The 19866-nt window shown below is 34.8% G+C and overlaps 2 protein-coding genes and 1 long non-coding RNA gene across 4 annotated transcripts; 2 read left to right on the top strand and 1 right to left on the bottom strand.

The window, feature by feature from the left end:
* The first annotated feature begins 486 nt into the window (after positions 1 to 486).
* Positions 487 to 5169, top strand: LOC149495258 (uncharacterized). 2 transcript variants are annotated; one of them, XM_089722780.1, is made up of 3 exons: positions 487 to 3265; positions 3341 to 3483; positions 4447 to 5169. In XM_089722780.1, exons 1-3 carry the CDS (start codon positions 915 to 917, stop codon positions 4863 to 4865), a joined length of 2913 nt encoding a protein of 970 aa, XP_089578906.1. In that variant the 5' UTR covers positions 487 to 914; the 3' UTR covers positions 4866 to 5169. The 2 variants fall into 2 exon arrangements, with proteins under 2 accessions (XP_089578906.1, XP_089578905.1); XM_089722779.1 differs by having other exon boundaries at positions 489 to 3483.
* A 2653-nt stretch (positions 5170 to 7822) lies between these two features.
* On the top strand, positions 7823 to 15782 carry LOC105629662 (protein ACCELERATED CELL DEATH 6). Its single transcript, XM_012211278.4, has 3 exons — positions 7823 to 8656; positions 8739 to 9280; positions 14950 to 15782. The coding sequence occupies exons 1-3, from the start codon at positions 7960 to 7962 to the stop codon at positions 15532 to 15534; spliced, it is 1824 nt and encodes a 607-aa protein (XP_012066668.3). The 5' UTR covers positions 7823 to 7959; the 3' UTR covers positions 15535 to 15782.
* Positions 15783 to 16875: 1093 nt separating this feature from the next.
* Positions 16876 to 19682, bottom strand: LOC110008822 (uncharacterized). Its single transcript, XR_005177768.2, has 2 exons — positions 18994 to 19682; positions 16876 to 17174 (listed from the first exon to the last, which is right to left on the bottom strand). It is a non-coding gene; the product is annotated as an uncharacterized LOC110008822 (long non-coding RNA).
* Between the last annotated feature and the right edge of the window lie 184 nt (positions 19683 to 19866).

The following is a 19866-nucleotide window of genomic DNA, read 5'->3' as shown; positions in this document are numbered from 1 at the left end:
TGCGACTAATTACCATTATTAACCTATAAGCCTCACCAATATGATATTCATATTTGCAATATGCCATGCATCAATTATTTTCTCCACCAGTTAGCAATCATAATATGAGTAGTCATTACAAAAATCAGAGGGATACATATATGGTTGTCATTTATCAAAAGCAACAGGACAATGCAGCCATTTTTAAATGATTGAAAGTGCAATTCCAACATTTCTCATTCAAAGCAATAAAGAGAAACCTTTAAATTGATTAAAGCTAAAGGGCAATTTTGTCATATGAATAAAGAAACAAAGAAAGATAGCAGCAGCAGCAGCAGCAGCAGCATCCAACTTTACTTTTTCTCCCTCCTAATCTCAACTTTAAATTTCTGTTATCCAATTGCTTTATAATTTTATTTTTTTAATTAATCATAATTAACCATGCATAAAAATAATTAACTAAGCTCCTACTCCCACTCCTCTTTTGCTTTATGTTTCTACTTTTTCTTCTTTTTAATTTTTCTCTTTCTTTGCTTAAGGAAGCTTAAAACACAGAACTATAGATAACAAGAAGAATCCATTTTTCATTTTCATCCAGAATTTCAATTTCCTCATCTTCTTCTCCTTCTTCTCCCTTTTCTTCTTAAAAGGAAAAGAAAAGAAAGCAAAAGAATGAACAGAAAAGAGAAACAAAGAAAAGGAGAGGCTTAGCTTCTTCCTTGTATTTGAAGACTCTCTTTCTGTTGAAGATGTTTGATTCCTTAAGCCTATGCACACTTGAAGTTTCTCAGATTCCTTTCACTTTCCCCTCCTTTTCTAGAAAATCAATCCATACCCATTTCCTTAAATCCCTTTGTCTTTGCTTCAAGTCCTTCCAAACTCAATTCCCCTGAAGAGAAAAATAATTCCAGGAACAAAAAAAAAAAAATATCAACATGGTCCCCTTCATTATTTTGACCACCCTGCTTTCTTTTCTAAACACTTCTTGTTTTGCTTCTTTAGTCAATGATTTTAATGCCTTAATCGCGCTAAAACAAGAATTTGAATTCCCTGAACTAGAATTGAATTCTTGGGAATGGTCAAATCCAAGCTCGGTTTGTTCTTGGGCTGGCGTTAGTTGCTCAAGAGGAAGAGTTGTGTCATTGGACTTAACAGATTTGAATCTTTATGGTTCTGTTTCACCTCAAATTTCAAGACTTGATTGTCTCACCAACTTGTCTCTTGCAGGAAACAACTTCACAGGCAACATTGAGCTTGTCAAGTTAAATAATCTTCAGTTTCTTAACATTTCAAACAATCAATTCAGTGGCAGTTTGGATTGGAACTACTCAGAAATGAGGAACTTGGAAGTGTTTGATGCTTACAACAATAACTTCACTGCTTTCCTTCCTCCTGGGATTTTGTCATTGAAGAAATTGAAGTACTTAGATCTTGGTGGAAATTATTTCTATGGCAGAATCCCAGCAAACTATGGTACACTGGTGGGGTTAGAGTATCTTTCGCTCGCGGGGAATGATCTTCATGGAAAAATCCCTGGTGAGTTAGGCAATTTGACTAACTTAAGGGAGATTTATTTAGGGTACTACAATGCTTACAAAGGTGGAATGCCTATGGAGTTTGGGAATTTGGTGAATTTAGTACACATGGATTTGTCAAATTGTGGACTAGATGGTCAAATTCCAAAGGAGTTAGGGAACTTGAAGTTCCTTGACACACTTTACTTGCATGTCAACTTGCTTTCAGGTTCTATTCCGAAGGAGTTGGGTAATTTGACAAACTTGGTCAATCTTGATCTTTCAAATAATGCACTCATTGGTGAAATCCCTTTTGAGTTCATTAATCTCAAGCAATTGAAGCTTTTTAATCTCTTATTGAATAGACTACATGGGTCTATTCCAGATTTTGTTGCAGAATTGCCTAATTTGGAAACATTAGGCCTTTGGATGAACAATTTCACTGGTGAGATCCCTCGAAAACTTGGCCAAAATGGTAAGCTTCAACTTGTTGATTTGTCTTCAAATAAGCTTACAGGTACAATCCCACAAGACTTATGTTCCTCTAATCAGTTAAAGATTCTAATTCTTTTCAAGAATTTCCTTTTCGGTCCGATTCCTGAAGGGTTAGGAAAATGCTATAGTCTTACTAGAGTAAGACTAGGGCAGAACTACTTGAATGGTAGCATTCCAAATGGATTCCTTTACTTGCCTCAGCTCAATTTAGCAGAGTTGCAAAACAATGTCCTGTCAGGTAGTTTATCAGAGAATGTTAATTCCTCATCGAAACCTGTTAAATTAGGCCAACTCAATCTGTCAAACAATCTTCTTTCAGGTTCTCTACCATTTTCCATTTCAAATTTCTCTTCCCTCCAAATTCTTCTCCTCGGTGGAAATCAATTCTCAGGTCCAATTCCACCTTCTATAGGAGAACTTCATCAAGTACTAAAACTTGATCTTAGTAGGAATTCATTTTCTGGGTCAATTCCACCTGAAATAGGAAACTGTTTCCATCTCACTTTCCTTGACATTAGTCAAAACAATCTTTCTGGTTCGATTCCACTAGAAATAACAAATATACATATCTTAAACTACTTGAACTTATCAAGAAACCACTTAAACCAAATCATACCAAAATCCATCGGTTCAATGAAAAGCTTAACAATTGCAGATTTCTCTTTCAATGATTTTTCTGGTAAACTACCTGAATCTGGCCAATTCTCAGTCTTTAATGCCTCATCTTTCGCCGGTAATCCTCAACTCTGTGGTTCTCTTCTCAATAATCCTTGTAATTTCACTTCCATTGCAAATACACCAAAAAAGGCACCTAATGACTTCAAGTTAATATGTGCATTAGGCCTTTTAATATGTTCTTTGATATTTGCAACTGCTGCAATAATAAAGGCCAAGTCTTTCAAGAAAAGCAATTCAGATTCTTGGAAATTGACAGCTTTTCAAAAACTCGAATTCTCAGTTGAAGATATCCTGGAATGTGTTAAAGATGGTAATGTTATTGGTAGAGGAGGAGCTGGAATTGTGTATCATGGAAAAATGCCAAATGGGATTGAGATTGCAGTAAAAAAACTACTTGGGTTTGGTACTAATAGTCATGACCATGGTTTTAGAGCAGAAATCCAAACACTTGGCAACATCAGGCATCGAAACATTGTTCGATTGCTCGCTTTTTGTTCGAACAAAGAAACAAATTTACTTGTTTATGAATATATGAGAAATGGAAGCTTAGGAGAAGCATTACATGGGAAAAAAGGCGCATTCTTGACTTGGAATTTGAGGTACAAAATTGCTATTGAAGCTGCTAAAGGTTTATGTTACCTTCATCATGATTGTTCACCTTTGATTGTTCATAGAGATGTAAAATCAAACAATATTTTGTTAAATTCGAGCTTCGAGGCTCATGTTGCTGATTTCGGATTGGCGAAATTCCTTACGGACGGAGGAGCATCAGAATGTATGTCAGCTATAGCAGGATCTTATGGTTACATAGCACCTGGTAAGTATATTACTTTCTTGCATTTCATTCTAAAAATTAAGGGTCAGCTTTTCCTTTTCTTGTACTTCTATTTCATTTTGGTTATTATTGTTTTGCTTTCTAATCACATTGTTAACCCCTCACATTTCCTAGCTTAGCCTCATAGATCTTTATAGGGGTGTGCAAAACTACCTACCAAGTCGAAAATCGAACCAACCCATTTCGGTTCGATCAGGTGTTCAAGATAGATTCAGTTCAAGTTGGTTACACAGAAATTCATCGGTTCTTAAAGTAAAACTGAAAGGGCAAAAATCGACCAAAATAGTCTGAACTGCCAGATTCAGTTTGATTCAAATACCAATTTCAATTCAGTTCGATTTATTGTAAAAAGCCTTCAAAACCGAACCGACCGTTTGCTCAAGGGTAGATCTTTCTTATTCTTAAGAAATTTTGATCCAACACCAAAGAAATAAAAATTGTATTCTACAACATGAGACTATTTTAAGACCACATTACATCCCAATTCCCAAGCTCTCTTCTTCCCCTGTCTGAGCTAAAGTGACAGCAGAAAAAACCACCCATGGTACTTCGAGTTCAATGTGACAGACAAAATAGACAAACTAGAACTTGGCACATCGAAAATTTTTGGTAACAACAAGACAGCCTCTCGTTGTTGGGGCCCACAAAAACATTGATCTCGCAATCTGAGAGGTCAATCTGACACATCATTGCAGTCTGACCATGATTCTAACGCAACAGCACGTTGAGATTAGTGAAAGCTAACCGACACATTCCCATTTACAACTCTATACTATACCTTTTGCCAAAATAATAAGAAAATTATATATATTTTTTAATTTTAATTTTTACGTACAAGCTGATTTTGGTCTTACGTGTAAAGTGTATTTCTTCTTCTTCTTCTTCTTCTACCCACTCACTAATGCTGTCCTTTCTTTTTGGCTGTTTTGTTGATTGTATTTGTAGAATATGCATACACGTTGAAGGTGGATGAGAAGAGTGATGTGTATAGTTTTGGAGTTGTTCTTTTGGAGCTTCTCACCGGACGTCGGCCGGTCGGTGATTTCGGAGAAGGAGTAGACATTGTACAATGGAGTAGAAGAGTGACAAGCAATCGAAGAGAAGATGTTATGCAAGTCGTCGATCGAAGACTGACAATGGTGCCTAAAGATGAAGCAATGCATTTATTTTTCATTGCAATGTTATGTAGCCAAGAAAATAGCATTGAGCGTCCTACAATGAGAGAAGTGGTTCAAATGCTATCAGAATTTCCCCGCCATTCTCCAGATTATCATTCATCATCATCTTCGATTGTTTCTCAACAGTCGAAAAATGGGGAAAAAGAGAAAACTAATGCGAAATTCAAACAAGATCTTCTAGTATAAAAGAGGTTGAATAAATTTTTTTTATCAGATAATTTTAATGGCGTCTTTAGTTATAATGGCTTGATTTTTTTTTTTTTTTTTTTTCCTCTTTGTTAATGTGCAAAGTATAATTTTTGGGGTTAGATTTAGAGATAGGATATTTGGTAACCATAGGTGTAGGAATAATTTTGTGGGTTGCACTTCTTTTTAAGAGATATCCTTTAGATGGAAAAGAGAGCTTGCAATCTTTATTAATGGGGTCATGCATGCTCTTCTGTATTATACTTTAATGTATACAAATGTTATAGCCTATTTGATTGCTTTACATGTTACTCAAATTTATTTAAATTTTCAGTTTTCTTAATTCTCATGTCATAATTGATGCTTATGAGTATGTTAAGACAAGATTATATGCTATGTATGTGAGTCATCATTATGAACATCCCTACATATAGTGATTGTTTTCTTGAAATAATTTTTTATTTTTGGGGATGTTTTCTCTTAAAGCAATTTGAATAAGAAAATCTGGATCTGGTCAAGAAGAATAGCAACAACAAAAATGCAGTAAAATGAAAAATCTATAGCAAATAGCAGTAAAAGAAAAAAAAATTGTGGATTGAAGCGTGGAAAGTAAAATCTGTTGTCATGAATTCAAGTTTGAGTTGCTTAATAACTCCAAATTGCTGGAATATCATTATTGCAACTCCAATCTGAATTACCAAAACTCTAAATCCCGTAACCAGTGAAAAACATCCATGAATCAAAGAAATGGTTACCCGTAGGAATGGGCGGCCACCGCCGGCGGTGCGCAGCGGTGAATGTAAAGTAGAATATGATGATCCGCCACCGCTGCAAGAATCGGCATTCGTTGAACTTGAGAGAATAACTCTAACTTCAGACGAGTTATGTTTGGCCGGAAATTCTCTGGACCATTGAACGTCAACCTTTCCATGGCACCTGAAATTATTTTTCCGTTGGACGTTGTCCTGCTTTCCTTTCCCATAGTTGATTTATCTGTTACTCCTAATAAAGTCTTGCCCACTGGCCCAATAGCCAACTGTCCTCCCACAGTAACAGTAGCGGTATGAACGGGGCACGCTGGCAAGCGAGCTGTTCGAGCTTCGCTTGAAAAAAGTTAGAAAAAATTCAGTTCGAATCAAGCTCAAGTTTAAACCTACTCATTTAGCAATCGAGTGGAGTTCGAGCCTAATAATATTTCGCTCGAAATCGAAAGCTCATCTAGCGTTATCAAACTTTTATATATATATATATATATATATATATATATATATATATATATATATATATATTATTTTAAATTATTCAAACCTAAAGTCGAGCTCAAACCGAATACGAATCAAATTCGAATGGAGCTCAAGCTTTCATCGAGCTAAATCTGAGCCTAAATTTTCATGCTAGTTGAGTTTTAAATCGAGCTTTGAGCCTAACAGATTGACACTCGTGTAGGCTTGTTTACACAGCTAAGTACCACTATCCTGGAAAAGCAAATAAACGGCACCAAAATAACTGTAAAAAATATTTATCTCGTTTAATGGATCTTCGAAAATAAAATTTTTGAGAAGACGATGCCGGCTTGTTGCATTGAACAACAAAATGTTTTTTTTCCAATTTAATTTTATGACAATAAATTCAAATTAAATGATAATAGACTGATATTATATATAAAATATTTTATATATTATTAATAAATCTATTCTAAATAACTTATATGAATTAAAATTTAATTGAAAAATATAAATAAATTAATATGATGAAAAATAATCCCTTTCTTTTATTCTTTAACTGTGATAACAAAAAAAAAAAATACTAATTCAACTTTTTCTATAAATTTAACAATGATAAAAGAATTTTATACTAATAAGTTAAAAATAATAAACTCACCTTCTTAGTTAAACTATTTTTTTAAGCTATATTAAAGAAAATATTTCAACTAAAATTTTCTCAAAACTTAATCAAAAATTTAATTAATATAATTATATCATAAGAGTAATTTTAATTATTCCAAACTAAATCAACTAATCAAGTCTCTAAATACCAAAAACTATTTCTCTAATATTATTTTCTCAAAATATTTATACTGCTAAAATATACATAATATTTTAAATATTATACTTTTCAACAAATATATATCTCGAAAAAAATATCATTAAATATATATAACAATTTTATTTCATAAAAACATGCAATAAAATATAGAGCTAGTACAAAATAATATCATACGCGCATAATCTAATAATAAACACACGTACCATATAACAATAGATGCATGGTTTGAATTCCAAATCTGAAAATAAATAACTCTCGCACCAAAAATACAAACTAATATTTTTACCTTTCATATGTCTTGTAATTTTAACGATTACATCTTCTTTTTACCGGCAACAGTTACAAAACAAAATAATATTTTTACTTTAATTCAAAAAGCTTTTATATGTCTTGTAGTTTTAATGATTGCATCTTCTTTTTACCCGCAACAGTTAAAATAATTTAGAGCATCAAGCCATAGAACCCACGAAAAGAATGGAATACGAAAAGAATGCAATGCAAATTAATATTAATTATTACAAATTGAAAGCTGGAACCTTAGACCAAAAGAGGCCTCAAGCATCACTCTTACCGCCACGGTAGGAACCGTTCACATTTAATGATCTATCATTGGGAACTTTTTTATTCGCAAACCATGTAAACGTTGTCTTCGGTTCATATTGATGGATCCATCATTGGATATTTTTTTTATTCACAAACCATGTGAACGTTGTCTTCGGTTCACATTGATTCTTACATCATTGTTTTGTGATAATAACTTGTTAATATTTCCAATTTAAAATGACGACTCCAAAGTATTTGGAGAAGTTGTTGTTTTCTCATTATGTGTAAGTGTGTTTATATACAGAAAGAGATAAAAGAGAGAGACCTATCTAAACGGCTATACAAAAGTGTATAAGCCTATCAATATCTAGTTACAAAACAATATTCTGTTTCAAAATGATTATGTAATACCATTGACCTCCATTTCTTTTTTAAGTCTCGTAATTTCAATGCCTGCATCTTCATCACAAACCAATAGATACGCATTTATATTTTCGTAGCAGAAATGGATTCCTCAAATTTGCAGAATGCTATGGCCTCTGCGAACGGCGATTCAAATGAAGCCCAGCAAATAGAAATGGTCTCCTATATGGATCTTCGTTTTTATAAAGCTGCTGCTAATGGTAATATCAACGGATTCAATTATTATTCCGGGCCGGATCTTTCTTCTCTACTTACTCCAAGCAAAAATACTATCCTCCATATTTTCATTTCTTCACGCAAACCAAAATCAGAATCATCAATTGCATTTATGGTACAAGTCATTAATAAGTGCCAATCACTACTTTCTCAACCCAATATTAAAGGCGAAACTCCATTGCACATGGCGTCAAGGTTAGGGCATGAAGATATAGTGGAATTTCTTATAGATCGGGCAAAAACAATACGGGATGAACAAAACGACATCGAAATTGGAGCGGAAGCAGCGAGGCAAATGGTGAGAATGATAAGCGTAGAAAAGGATACGGCGTTACATGAGGCGGTGAGAAATAATCATATCGGAGTGGTGCGAATTTTGACAAGAGAAGATCCTGAGTTTGAGTACTTAGCTAACGATGTAGGAGAAACTCCACTTTACCTTGCTGCAGAGAGAGGGTATGATGATATTGTTACTCATATTTTACAAACTTGCACTTCTCCAACTTATGATGGTCCTTTCGGCAGAACTGCTCTGCACCTTGCCGTAATCAACAAAAATTTACGTATGTGCTTAAGTTAAAAGGCTCTTTTTGGTTAGCAGATTAACTTTGAATGAAGTTTTTTATTATCTATTCTTGATTCCAGCAATGACAAGAAAAATATTGGAAAGAAACCAAAATTTAACAAGAGAAGTAGACGAACAAGGCTGGACTCCTCTGCACCATGCTTCACACTCAGGTAACCTGCCAATAGTGCAGCTGCTACTACAGTTTGATAAATCTACTGCTTATATTCGAGATAAAGATGGAAAGAAGACGCCCCTTCATATTGCAGCTTTATGGGGTAAAACCCATAAATCGATTGCGCAAACTATTATTTCTCATTGTCCTGATTGTTGTGAAATTGTTGACGAGAGAGGCAGAAATGCTCTGCATTTTGCTGTGGAGAGCCGTAGCGAATCAGGAATATGTTTTCTCCTTCAAATTCCTTTAATTTGCAATCTTATAAATCAAAAAGACAATGATGGTAATACGCCAATTCATTTGCTCGCGTCTATGGGCTTTTATTGTGATCCACTCTTGAGCCACCCTCTTGCTGATAAAATAGCAGTTAATAAGCAAAACTTGACAGCTGTGGATATTATTCTAGATTCATCTGAGGGCAATCTCTCAGCCGGCAGTTCCCAGGTACGTGGAATCACAAACCTTTGAAAACGAGTCATAATATCCATAATACTCATTTTCTAATAGAAATCCATTTGATTACTTTACATCATGACTGACCACATGTTGTTTATGCATTTTACCATGAAATGTGTATTATATCTATGATTGCGAAAAATAACTCTATTAAAGATTATGGAATAATAAAAATGTTTTCAAAAATTTTAATTTTATTGGTTGAAAAAGATAAAAATAATTTAATTTGATCAATTATATTAGTTTTCTATTTAAATCTAAATGATATTGCCTAAATAATAAAATAAACTATAATTAAAAGAAAATAAGAAATATCTAATAATGTACAAAATAATTATAAATTTAAGTAGAAAAGTATTGTCCGATCTTAATTAGGAATTATAATTGACTTTCAAACTTATGAATTTTACTTTATCTTTACGAATAAAATATTATAATCTCAAGTTTTTTATTGATGTATTCAATTTTTAACTTGTGCCCTCTTATAGAGGATAAAGGAGATAAGTCTTCCTTGTAACTGTTTTCTAATAATTGTATCTGTTGTTATCTTTCTGTTTAGGTCTATGTTTATCACTTCTGTATACTTAGTTTAGGACTCTGTATCTATATAAGTTGTACTCTTAGACTTTATAATTAATTACTTCAATTCCTTCATATGGTATCAGAGCCTTATAATCTCTAACGAGGCAAACGATCCAAATTCTACAATATGTCTTCTTCTTTTTCTTCTGTTATTCAGCTCAATGCTCCTACGCATTTTCCAATCAAACTAAATCAGGATAATTTTCCAGTCTGGCGGAAGCAAGTTCAATCCACCTTAATCGGCTTAGGGTTACTGGGGTATATTGATGGCTCTACTCCAGCGCCGTCAGCGGCGATTGATAATAAACCAAACCCAGATTATACTATCTGGTATCGGCAAGATCACACTCTTTTAAGCGCTCTTTTGGGCAGCTGCACTGAATCAATTCAGCCACTAATATCGTCGGCAGAATCGGCGAAAGATGTCTGGGATCGACTTTCCCAAAGTTATGCAAATACCTCACGATCGAGGATTCTTTCTCTGAAGACCAAATTGGCTTCAAACTCCAAAGGCACCAAACAGGTATCTGTTTTTCTGAATGAAATGCGAGCCATGGCTGATGAATTGGCTCTTACTCAAAACCCTATTAGTGATGAAGATTTGATTGTGCACATCATTACTCAATTGGGAGATGAATTTGCCCCAATTGTTGCTGCTCTTAAAGTGCGTGAAACTTCAATTTCGTTTTCTGATTTGTTTGAAAAACTAACTGATTTTGAGCGATCACTGAAAGGGAAAGAGGATGCTAGCTCTAATATTGCAACAGTTCATGTCACTCAGAAGTCCACTACTAAGTCGCAAAATGCTGGTTCTGATGGGAACAACGTGAATCAGGGATACTTTTCACGACAGAATCAGGGGTATAATTCTAATTACAGGCGCAATCGTGGAGGCTATAATAATCGTGGAGGTTATAATCGGAATTCAAATCAGACTAGAGGCAGCTATCGGCAAGGTGTTGTTTGTCAATTTTGTGAAATTGCAGGACATAGTACTGCTGAATGTCGAAAGCTGGCTCGTTTTCTGAAAGAGAATAATATTTCAGTTCAGCACAGTAATGTTGGTGTGTCCTCTGTACCTGCTGTTAACACTACAACAGCAATGAATTCTCAACTGTGGCTATTTGATACAGCAGCATCCCATCATGTAGCATCGAGTCCCTCCTCTCTTCAAGGGTATTCTGATTACGGTGGTCCGGATGAAGTTTTTCTGGGAGATGGTAAAAGTCACTCTATTTCTCACACTGGTTTTACAAGTATTAATACTGCGAGCAGAATTTTATCTCTTCCAGATATATTATGTGTGCCTAATTTGAAAAGGAATTTGGTTTCTATTGCTAAATTGTGTCGAACTAACAATGTTTCTGTTGAATTTTTTGCAACTTATTTTCTTGTGAAGGATCTGTCCACGGGGGCGCCGCTTCTACGAGGAGAGAACATTGATGATATTTATTGTGCAACCTTTTCCAAATGTCCTCAGCTGAATGTTACAACGAAAGAGTCTTCATTGTCTTCTTTACATCGTAAGCTTGGTCATCCTTCCAATAAAGTATTTAGATTAGTTCTCCAACATTCTGGATTTGAGTATTTGTCCAGTTCTGTTTCCAATTTCCATTGTAATTCCTGCTCTATGAGTAAAAGCCATAAGCTTCCTTTTTTTGAGAATTCTTTAACTAGTTCAAAACCATTCCAACTTGTTTATAGTGATGTTTGGGGACCAACAAAAATGTCAATTGATGGGTATCAATACTATGTTATCTTTATTGACCATTTTTCTAAATATGTTTGGTTATATCCGATGAAAAGAAAGTCTGATACTTCTCATTTATTTCTTAACTTTCAGCGTCTAGTTGAGAATTATTTCAATACCAAAATTGTTTCTGTTTTTTCTGATAATGGTGGGGAATATGTCAAATTAAAATCGCATTTTGCAGCTTCTGGTATTTCTCATTATACTTCACCACCTCACACGCCTGAACATAATGGTACTGCTGAAAGGCGACATAGACATATTGTTGAGACCGGTTTATCCTTACTTAATTATGCTTCTTTGCCTAATACCTATTGGACTTATGCGTTTCAGGTTGCGGTATATCTAATAAATCGGATGCCATCGTCTGTTATTTCGTTTCAAACACCGTTTTTCAAGCTTTTTGGTCATTCTCACAGTTTTGGGAAGTTCAAACCTTTTGGTTGCTTGTGTTATCCGTGGTTACGTCCATACACAACATCTAAACTCCAGTCACGTTCTGTTCCATGTGTCTTCCTTGGTTACTCTTCTTCACAGTCTGCCTACAAATGTCTTGATATGTCGACTAAGAAATTGTACTTTTCTCGTCATGTAAAGTTTGTTGAGCATGTCTTTCCTTTCAAGGAGTACAATAAATCTCATCAATTTTTCAATTCTAGTGGAGGTGCTTCTTGTGCAGGTGCTTTGTTGCAACATTCAACTATTGTTGACACTGCTCCGGTACATATGCTTCTGCCCTCATTTGTTTCGCCACCGGCTGTGGACTCAGTTTCGGAACAGGTTAGTACTGTGAATGCTACACCTGCTGTTCAAGTTTGTTCAGATATTGTCCCTTGTGATTCAGTATCAAGTGATGCTCCATTGCTAGCTACAGAGCAAGTAACAGCTGCTCCGACTCACGAAGCTGTGCCTGTTACTTCTGTTACTCCACCTCCTGCAACTGATGCTACGACTTTAACAGTGATACCGACTCCAGAGACTATTACAGCTGCACCGAGAACTCAACATGCTCGCAAACAGAACCCGAGGTATTTTAATTCCTCTTTTGTTAATGTTACTACAAGGTATCCACTCCCTTTCTCTCTTGAGCCTCGAACGGTTCAGCAAGCTTTGAAGGATAATAATTGGCGGGCTGCAATGGATCTAGAATATAATGCTCTCTTGAAGAATGGAACTTGGGAGTTGGTTCCAAGGACAGCTGCAGTTCCGATTGGGTGTAAGTGGGTTTTCCGTATTAAACGGAAACCGGATGGATCGATTGATAAATATAAAGCCCGATTAGTGGCTAAAGGATTTTTGCAGCAACCTGGCCGGGATTATTTTGAAACATTCAGTCCAGTAACTAAGCCAGTCACAATACGGGTAGTGTTGAGCATTGCTGTCTCTAATGGCTGGTCTTTGCGACAGCTGGACGTGAATAATGCATTTTTGCATGGTACTCTTCATGAAGATGTGTATATGGTGCAGCCTTCGAGTTATGTTAATTCACAGTTTCCAAATTATGTCTGCAAATTACAGAAGTCTCTCTATGGCTTAAAGCAAGCGCCAAGAGCTTGGTACATTGAATTGACTACCTTTCTTATGCAATTGGGTTTCAAGAGGTCTCGCGCTGATGCCTCTTTATTTATCTTTGCCACAAATGGAGTTACAGCATACTTTTTGATTTATGTTGACGATATTGTGCTTACAGGGAATAACAACAAATTTCTGGATATTTGTGTTGCGAAGCTAGCGGCTCGTTTCTCCATTAAAGACTTGGGCATGTTGCATCACTTTTTGGGCATAGAGGTCATACCTACTGCCACTGGGTTATTTTTATCCCAGCATCGATATATTGCAGATCTGCTTCACAAATTTGATATGGCTGGTGCTAAAGATGCCATCACTCCCATGTCTGTTTTAGAAAAATTTGTTCTCAACGATGGTTCTTCTTTTGCCGATGCGACACTTTACCGGCAAATGGTTGGATCGCTGCAATATTTGGCTATGACGCGCCCGGATGTTTCCTTCGCTGTCAACAAATTATCCCAATTTATGCATAAGCCGACCCATGTACATCTTCGAGGTTTGAAACATGTATTGCGGTATTTGAAGGGCACAATTTATCATGGTCTGACTCTTAATCGCAATTCTGACTTCACTTTAAAGGCCTTCTCTGACTCTGATTGGGGTGGACAACTAGATCAAAGTCGATCAACCACAGCTTATGTTTTATATCTTGGCTCCAATGTTATTTCTTGGCGGTCTGCACGCCAGAAAACGGTATCCCGTTCGTCGACAGAGGCAGAATACAAGGCCTTAGCCAATGCGGCTGCTGAAGTTGTTTGGGTGCAGAATTTAATAACAGAGTTAGGACAAAAGCTAAAAGGCACACCAACTATTCTTTGTGACAATACTGGAGCAACTTACTTCTGTGCTAATCCAATCTATCATACAAGAATGAAACATTTGGCATTGGATTACCATTTTGTTCGTGAGAGAGTTACAGCTGGTCTTCTACAAGTTTTGCATATCAGCTCGAAAAGTCAAATTGCTGATATGTTAACTAAAGCACTCCGCAAACACCCATTCTTACATTTTCGATCCAAGATTGGAGTTTCCGATGGAACCTCCATCTTGCGGGGGCGTATAGAGGATAAAGGAGATAAGTCTTCCTTGTAACTGTTTTCTAATAATTGTATCTGTTGTTATCTTTCTGTTTAGGTCTATGTTTATCACTTCTGTATACTTAGTTTAGGACTCTGTATCTATATAAGTTGTACTCTTAGACTTTATAATTGATTACTTCAATTCCTTCATACCTCTAACATAAGATGGTTTAATTTTATTTTATCATAATTATTATTGTTTATTTTTAATAGAAAATCATTATTTCTACCTTTATTTGTATTTTGGATTAAATTTTTTTCTTATTCTATAATAAAATTAAATTTTGCAAATTACTATGAATTATTTTTCAATGTTTGAGTTTATGAATATTTTTAGTCAAATTTTATAGCACATAAGAAAATCAAATTGTAGTAATTATTTTATCTATAATTTTATTTATATTTATTAATTATTGTATTTAATTTATTGAGAAGTAAAATAATTATGAGTATTATTCTGGATAAATAATAAAAAATATAAGTTAAATAATGAGTACTTTTTAATGAAAAACAATATATGTAACACACGTTTTTAAATAATAGTTTTAATTTGTAATAGAAATATAAAATAAACAATGTAGTTAATAGAAATATATAGATATAGATATAACATGAGGTCTCCGAAATTTTAGTTTTGAAAAGCAATTTTATGAATTCATCATTTCATCTTGTTGCAGTCAATTGTAGAAAGTAAATTGAAGAGAGCTGGTTGCAAAAGGAGTCTTCGAAATAAAATAAAGATAGAACGAAATCGAGTTTTCGTAGTAAGAGGTGTAAGCTTCGATGAATTCACGAAAGCAAAAGATGCCCAGTTAATAGCAGCAACGCTCATAGCAACAGTGAGTTTTACAGCAGGTTTCACTATGCCTGGTGGTTACAATAGTGATAAAGGCACTGACCAAGGGATTGCGATACTGACAAGAAAAACACATTTTGAAGTGTTTCTTGTATCTGATACCTTAGCGCTCGTGTTTTCCACTACTGCGGTGCTTAACCACTTTTTATTTGCAATGCAAGGAAATAAGGAGTCATCTTTTTTCTTACTTGTATGGGCTTCTAGACTTACCCTTGTTGCAATGGGGCTGATGGTGCTGGCATTCAGAACTGGTATATGTGCAGCCTTGCCAAATAACTCGGGTCTTCGAACTGCGATTGCTGTCATCACTGAGTTCTGTCTTATTTACTTTGTATTCATGATATGGACTGCGATGCCCCTCTTTCAAAAAAGAGAAGCCAAATCTGAATTGCAGGAGCATGCTTGAATGTGTTTAAAATTGAAGCATAACTGAAAGGAATAGATGTTAAGCTGGATTGATAATAGTAATGTGTTTAGTTGTGTTTGCTTTCAGGTCTTCCAAAGATGATTTACTTGAATTTGATTTAGTTGTATGTGATCGTAAGCCATTTTAGGCCATACATCTAATATTAGTTGACCCCAGAGACAAGCTAATACAAGAGTTCATCCCTTAGCTAAAGACAAGCTAATATAAGAGTTCATTTCTTATCTAAAGCCTCCTACGTGTAGGCTCGTTTTTAAGCGTGGGATTCTATTTTCAAATTTTGGTTATCTTTTTATGTTTCAAGTTAATGCATGAAGTACTTTCCTTAAACAAAAGATAGAGATCTGTATTTTATAATAAGATTATACATTTCAATTGTTGGAGCAGGAGCAGAATCATGCTTAAAGGTATTTAAACTAGGTATTTAAACTGGGAGCATAACTGAAAGAAGTAGAGATGTGTATTCTATGAAAAAAATTTTGTGATGAAATGTGTAAACCATTTCAAATGTGTATTATTATTGTTTTTATTACAAAGGTCATGTGAGAGTCACATAAGTAGAGTGTTGTCCACATGTGATGACATGGTTAAAAGTGGATTCCATTTTCTCTTAGTTAGCATTCCAGCTAGCCAAATCGGTTCATGCACTTGTTTGTAAAAATTTTTCCAATCACAAAAATAAAAAATTTTCAAAAATTAGACCATATTTATAATTAGAAGTATAATTTGATTTTATGTATATTCCATTATTCCAAACTGAAATTTTATTATTATTATTCTTAGACTATAATTTGAAATGTATAAGGGTACTTCCACTTATAATATTTTCTTTTATTAAGACCAAATGATTATTTTTTTTTAATTTATTACTTTTTAAACTATGATTTAAAATTATGTTTCCATATTGAATGTAAGATTTTTTTTTTCCTTTGTCAATAATTAAATTGCCATTTTGATATTTTATACTTAATTTATACAAATAAAGCAACTATTGAATTTGAAAATTTTTAAATGTAGGAATTTTTGGAATTTTTGAAATTCCAAAATTTCACATTAAAATTTAAATAAATGCAACAGAATAATTTTCTCTTCATTTAAAATAGAAAATTTGAAATGGAAGGAATGCATTTTTAGATTTCAAAATATTTTTGGAATGGTATTCAAATATATCACTTCAACTAATCGTAATCCGCGCTACACGCATGGTATTTATAATTGTCACGACCCAATTCCATGGGCCGGACCGGCACTAGGGCCCAAGTAAGCTTAAGGCCCCCAAGGCCCGTAGTAAGCCTAAAACACTAAAAATTTACTATCTCAATATAATTTTCAACGTTCAGCCCATACTGATAGTAAAATAAACCTCAAGATTCTATTACATCCCGGCCCAAATTTAAAACATCTTAAACATTTACAAATTTCCCTGCTTATAATACACTATAATTATAATTTAGGCTCACAAAATAATTGTATCTATAATAATATACGAATAAAAATATACAAATCCTATAACTGCGGAGTTCTCTAACAAATGAATACAGATAAGCCTTCGGACGTTTATCTATTTAATAGACCAATACTAAACTTAGAGAACTCTTTTCTAACAGTGAAAGAGCTACTTCCTGAAAGATTTAAACAAAAAGAGATGTAAGTTTATTAATGAATAATAATTATTGCACAACACACACATTCACACAAATGTATAAATATATCAATTTAGTCATCCGACTAGTTATATGCTCACACAACCAGTCACACAAATAGCATATCACCAGCACTCACAATTATTAACATCTTCATATAATCACATCACGTGGAAATTGGTCAGTGGCGTCACCGAAACCCCGATGAGCCATCCTCCCACATGGCTCATCCTCTCACATGTGCACCAGGGAGCCGATTCCCCATACTGGCCGACCGGTCTAATCCTCACCTGACCGGCCCTCTCATTGTTTTCCATTCTCTCTTTTCTTTTCCATACCAACAGGAGGCAACCCGGTCGTCTCCATCAAATCTAGATCATCAGGCGCTCACAATAGGAAGCCACCCTGCGGGCTGCGATCAAATCTAGATTATCCGGTGCGCCCAATAAAGAAGCCAACCTGTGGTTAACGGTAACGGTAACGGTAGGTGCACACGGGGGCGCCGATCTCCCATTTACCCGGCTAACAGAAACAGAATCAGGATCCATAAAACAGAATCGGAATATAACAGAAATCAGAATCAGGATCCGTATAACAGAAACAGTCTCACAAACCCATGGTGACCCACTTCATCCCAGTTCCACACAAACAAAGCATAGCAATAACACAACACAATTAATCAAGCATTTCATTTAGATGCAGACATATGGATCAGCTGAACATTGTAATGCAATGCACAATTAAACATCCCTTCTCAAATGCAATTAAATAATTAAATAAATAATCTTAACAATAACAACAACGATAAAATAATAATAATAATAATAATACTAATAATAATAATAATAATAATAGACAATGATAAGGATATGGTAGATAAAGCACTTTATTTATTATGTATCGAATTGTAAAAATTATCTAAATAAACTTATTTGTTATGTAATCAATTAAAATCAGTCTAAGTTCTACCGAAATTTCGGCAGCACCTCCCCTAAAAATGGGACTACCAACCTGTTTAAATATCCCAGCAACACTAAGTATCATTCAATCAACACACACAGCCCATCCATCGGGCAATTAAGCAAATTTATTTCCCTTCCTTCATCCAAAATAATCACATCAATATTTAATTGTAAATGTCAAACTGTAACTTACTATATAACATTAAGTAAATGAATAAATAAGCAAATAAATGAAAAATAGCTTTTTGCTTAACCTCCACAAGTTACTAGTTAAACTATCTAATATAGACCCTTAACAATCATATAAAACTATAGCTTATGTATTCAATAATCATCAACTAAATTCGGAATTTTTCGATACCAAAATTATGCATATTTCCAAACTATATAAGAATATTTAAATCATCTAGATATAATACATATTCACAAACTATATAAGAATATTTATTAAATCATAAGCTTAGTAGAATTACATAACTAACCGCTCTTAACCGACTAAGCATTCATTTTACTTCTTTTTTTTTTTTTCTTATGCATAATCAACTAGTTTTAGGCTAATGGCTATCTAAATATCTAATTAACTATTTCCAATTTATGTTTCACGTTTGATTACCAACTATTATCTTAAAGGACTTAACTTCTAAGTTTCAAAATTAATTGTATTTTACTAAGGCAAATAGTGATTTTAATTACACACTCATAATCTAATATTATCACAACTCTAATAATTATATTCTAGGTTCACATTCTCCTAAAAATGCTTCAACTAATTCATAGCATAATATTATAAATTTGGAATTTACACCAAGAATTAGGAACGGAGCCTTAAAGCGTACCATTTGAAATTTGGGCGAAGATTCCACGATCAGCACGAAGAGAAGAGAATTCTGCCTCTCAGGGTCTCGCCGGAGTGTCGCCGGCCGGTCACCGGAATACCGCCGCCGGCAGCCGTGCACGGTGGCCGGAAAACCGATCTTGCCCAGAGTTTCACAATTCATGCACCCCTAGCCTCAAAATTCCATCAAGAATTCGAATCCGTGCTCCGATTGTTGATCCTATGCTCGATTTGGCCTAAACCCTCATCGACTGAAGTTGAGTGACGCCATCAATGGTGGTTTCACCACCGGAGCCCCATCGTCGAAATCAAAGAATGGGAAACACTCGCCAGACCAAGAGGAGCTGATCGACGGTCCTCTAGCTGACTGAGTCCACCGGAAACGGCGACAGTCGGCGGAGAAGCTCATCGCGCGGCGTCCCGTTTTCCAGTCGCATTCTCCCTCACTTCGGGCGCCATCTCCACGAAGCAAACCTCCAGATATCTTCCTCTCAACGTACTCTACGTGTTGGTATCAAGGCTCGCCGGATTTGGTGGTCGGAAGCCGGAGATTGGGGGAGAGGCAGCGAGGTCTCGCCAAAGAAGAAGAAGAGGAGAAAAGAAAAGAAAAGAAAGGAAAGAAGAAAGGTGGGTCCAGAGACTTCTGGGCCATTCCGGTTCGATTCGAACCGGTTTGGTCCAATTCAGTAATTTGACTCAATTTCAAAGATATTAATTGGTTTTCTGGTCTGATTTGATTTATTTTAATTGTTTTGGTTAGGTTCTAGAACATTTCCTCAATTTACTCAATAATAACAATAATAATAGTATTTGATTTTAGGATAATTAATTTTTATATATTCATAATAGGTTAAATTTCGGGATTTCGTATTAT

Source organism: Jatropha curcas, chromosome 6, assembly GCF_041381405.1.
Source record: "Jatropha curcas cultivar XTBG-Jc1 chromosome 6, XTBG_Jcur_1.0, whole genome shotgun sequence".
Taxonomy (NCBI): Eukaryota; Viridiplantae; Streptophyta; class Magnoliopsida; order Malpighiales; family Euphorbiaceae; genus Jatropha; species Jatropha curcas.
The sequence above is the reverse complement of the archived record's forward strand: the minus strand, read 5'-3'. Positions and strand labels throughout refer to the sequence as shown.

Coding starts and splice junctions, on each gene's coding strand:
- LOC149495258 (XM_089722779.1), top strand. CDS start 915: ATGGTCCCCTTCATTATTTTGACCACCCTGCTTTCTTTTCTAAACACT. Junction 3,484..4,446: donor TTATGGTTACATAGCACCTG/GTAAGTATATTA, acceptor TTGTATTTGTAG/AATATGCATACACGTTGAAG.
- LOC105629662 (XM_012211278.4), top strand. CDS start 7,960: ATGGATTCCTCAAATTTGCAGAATGCTATGGCCTCTGCGAACGGCGAT. Junction 8,657..8,738: donor CGTAATCAACAAAAATTTAC/GTATGTGCTTAA, acceptor TCTTGATTCCAG/CAATGACAAGAAAAATATTG. Junction 9,281..14,949: donor TCTCAGCCGGCAGTTCCCAG/GTACGTGGAATC, acceptor ATCTTGTTGCAG/TCAATTGTAGAAAGTAAATT.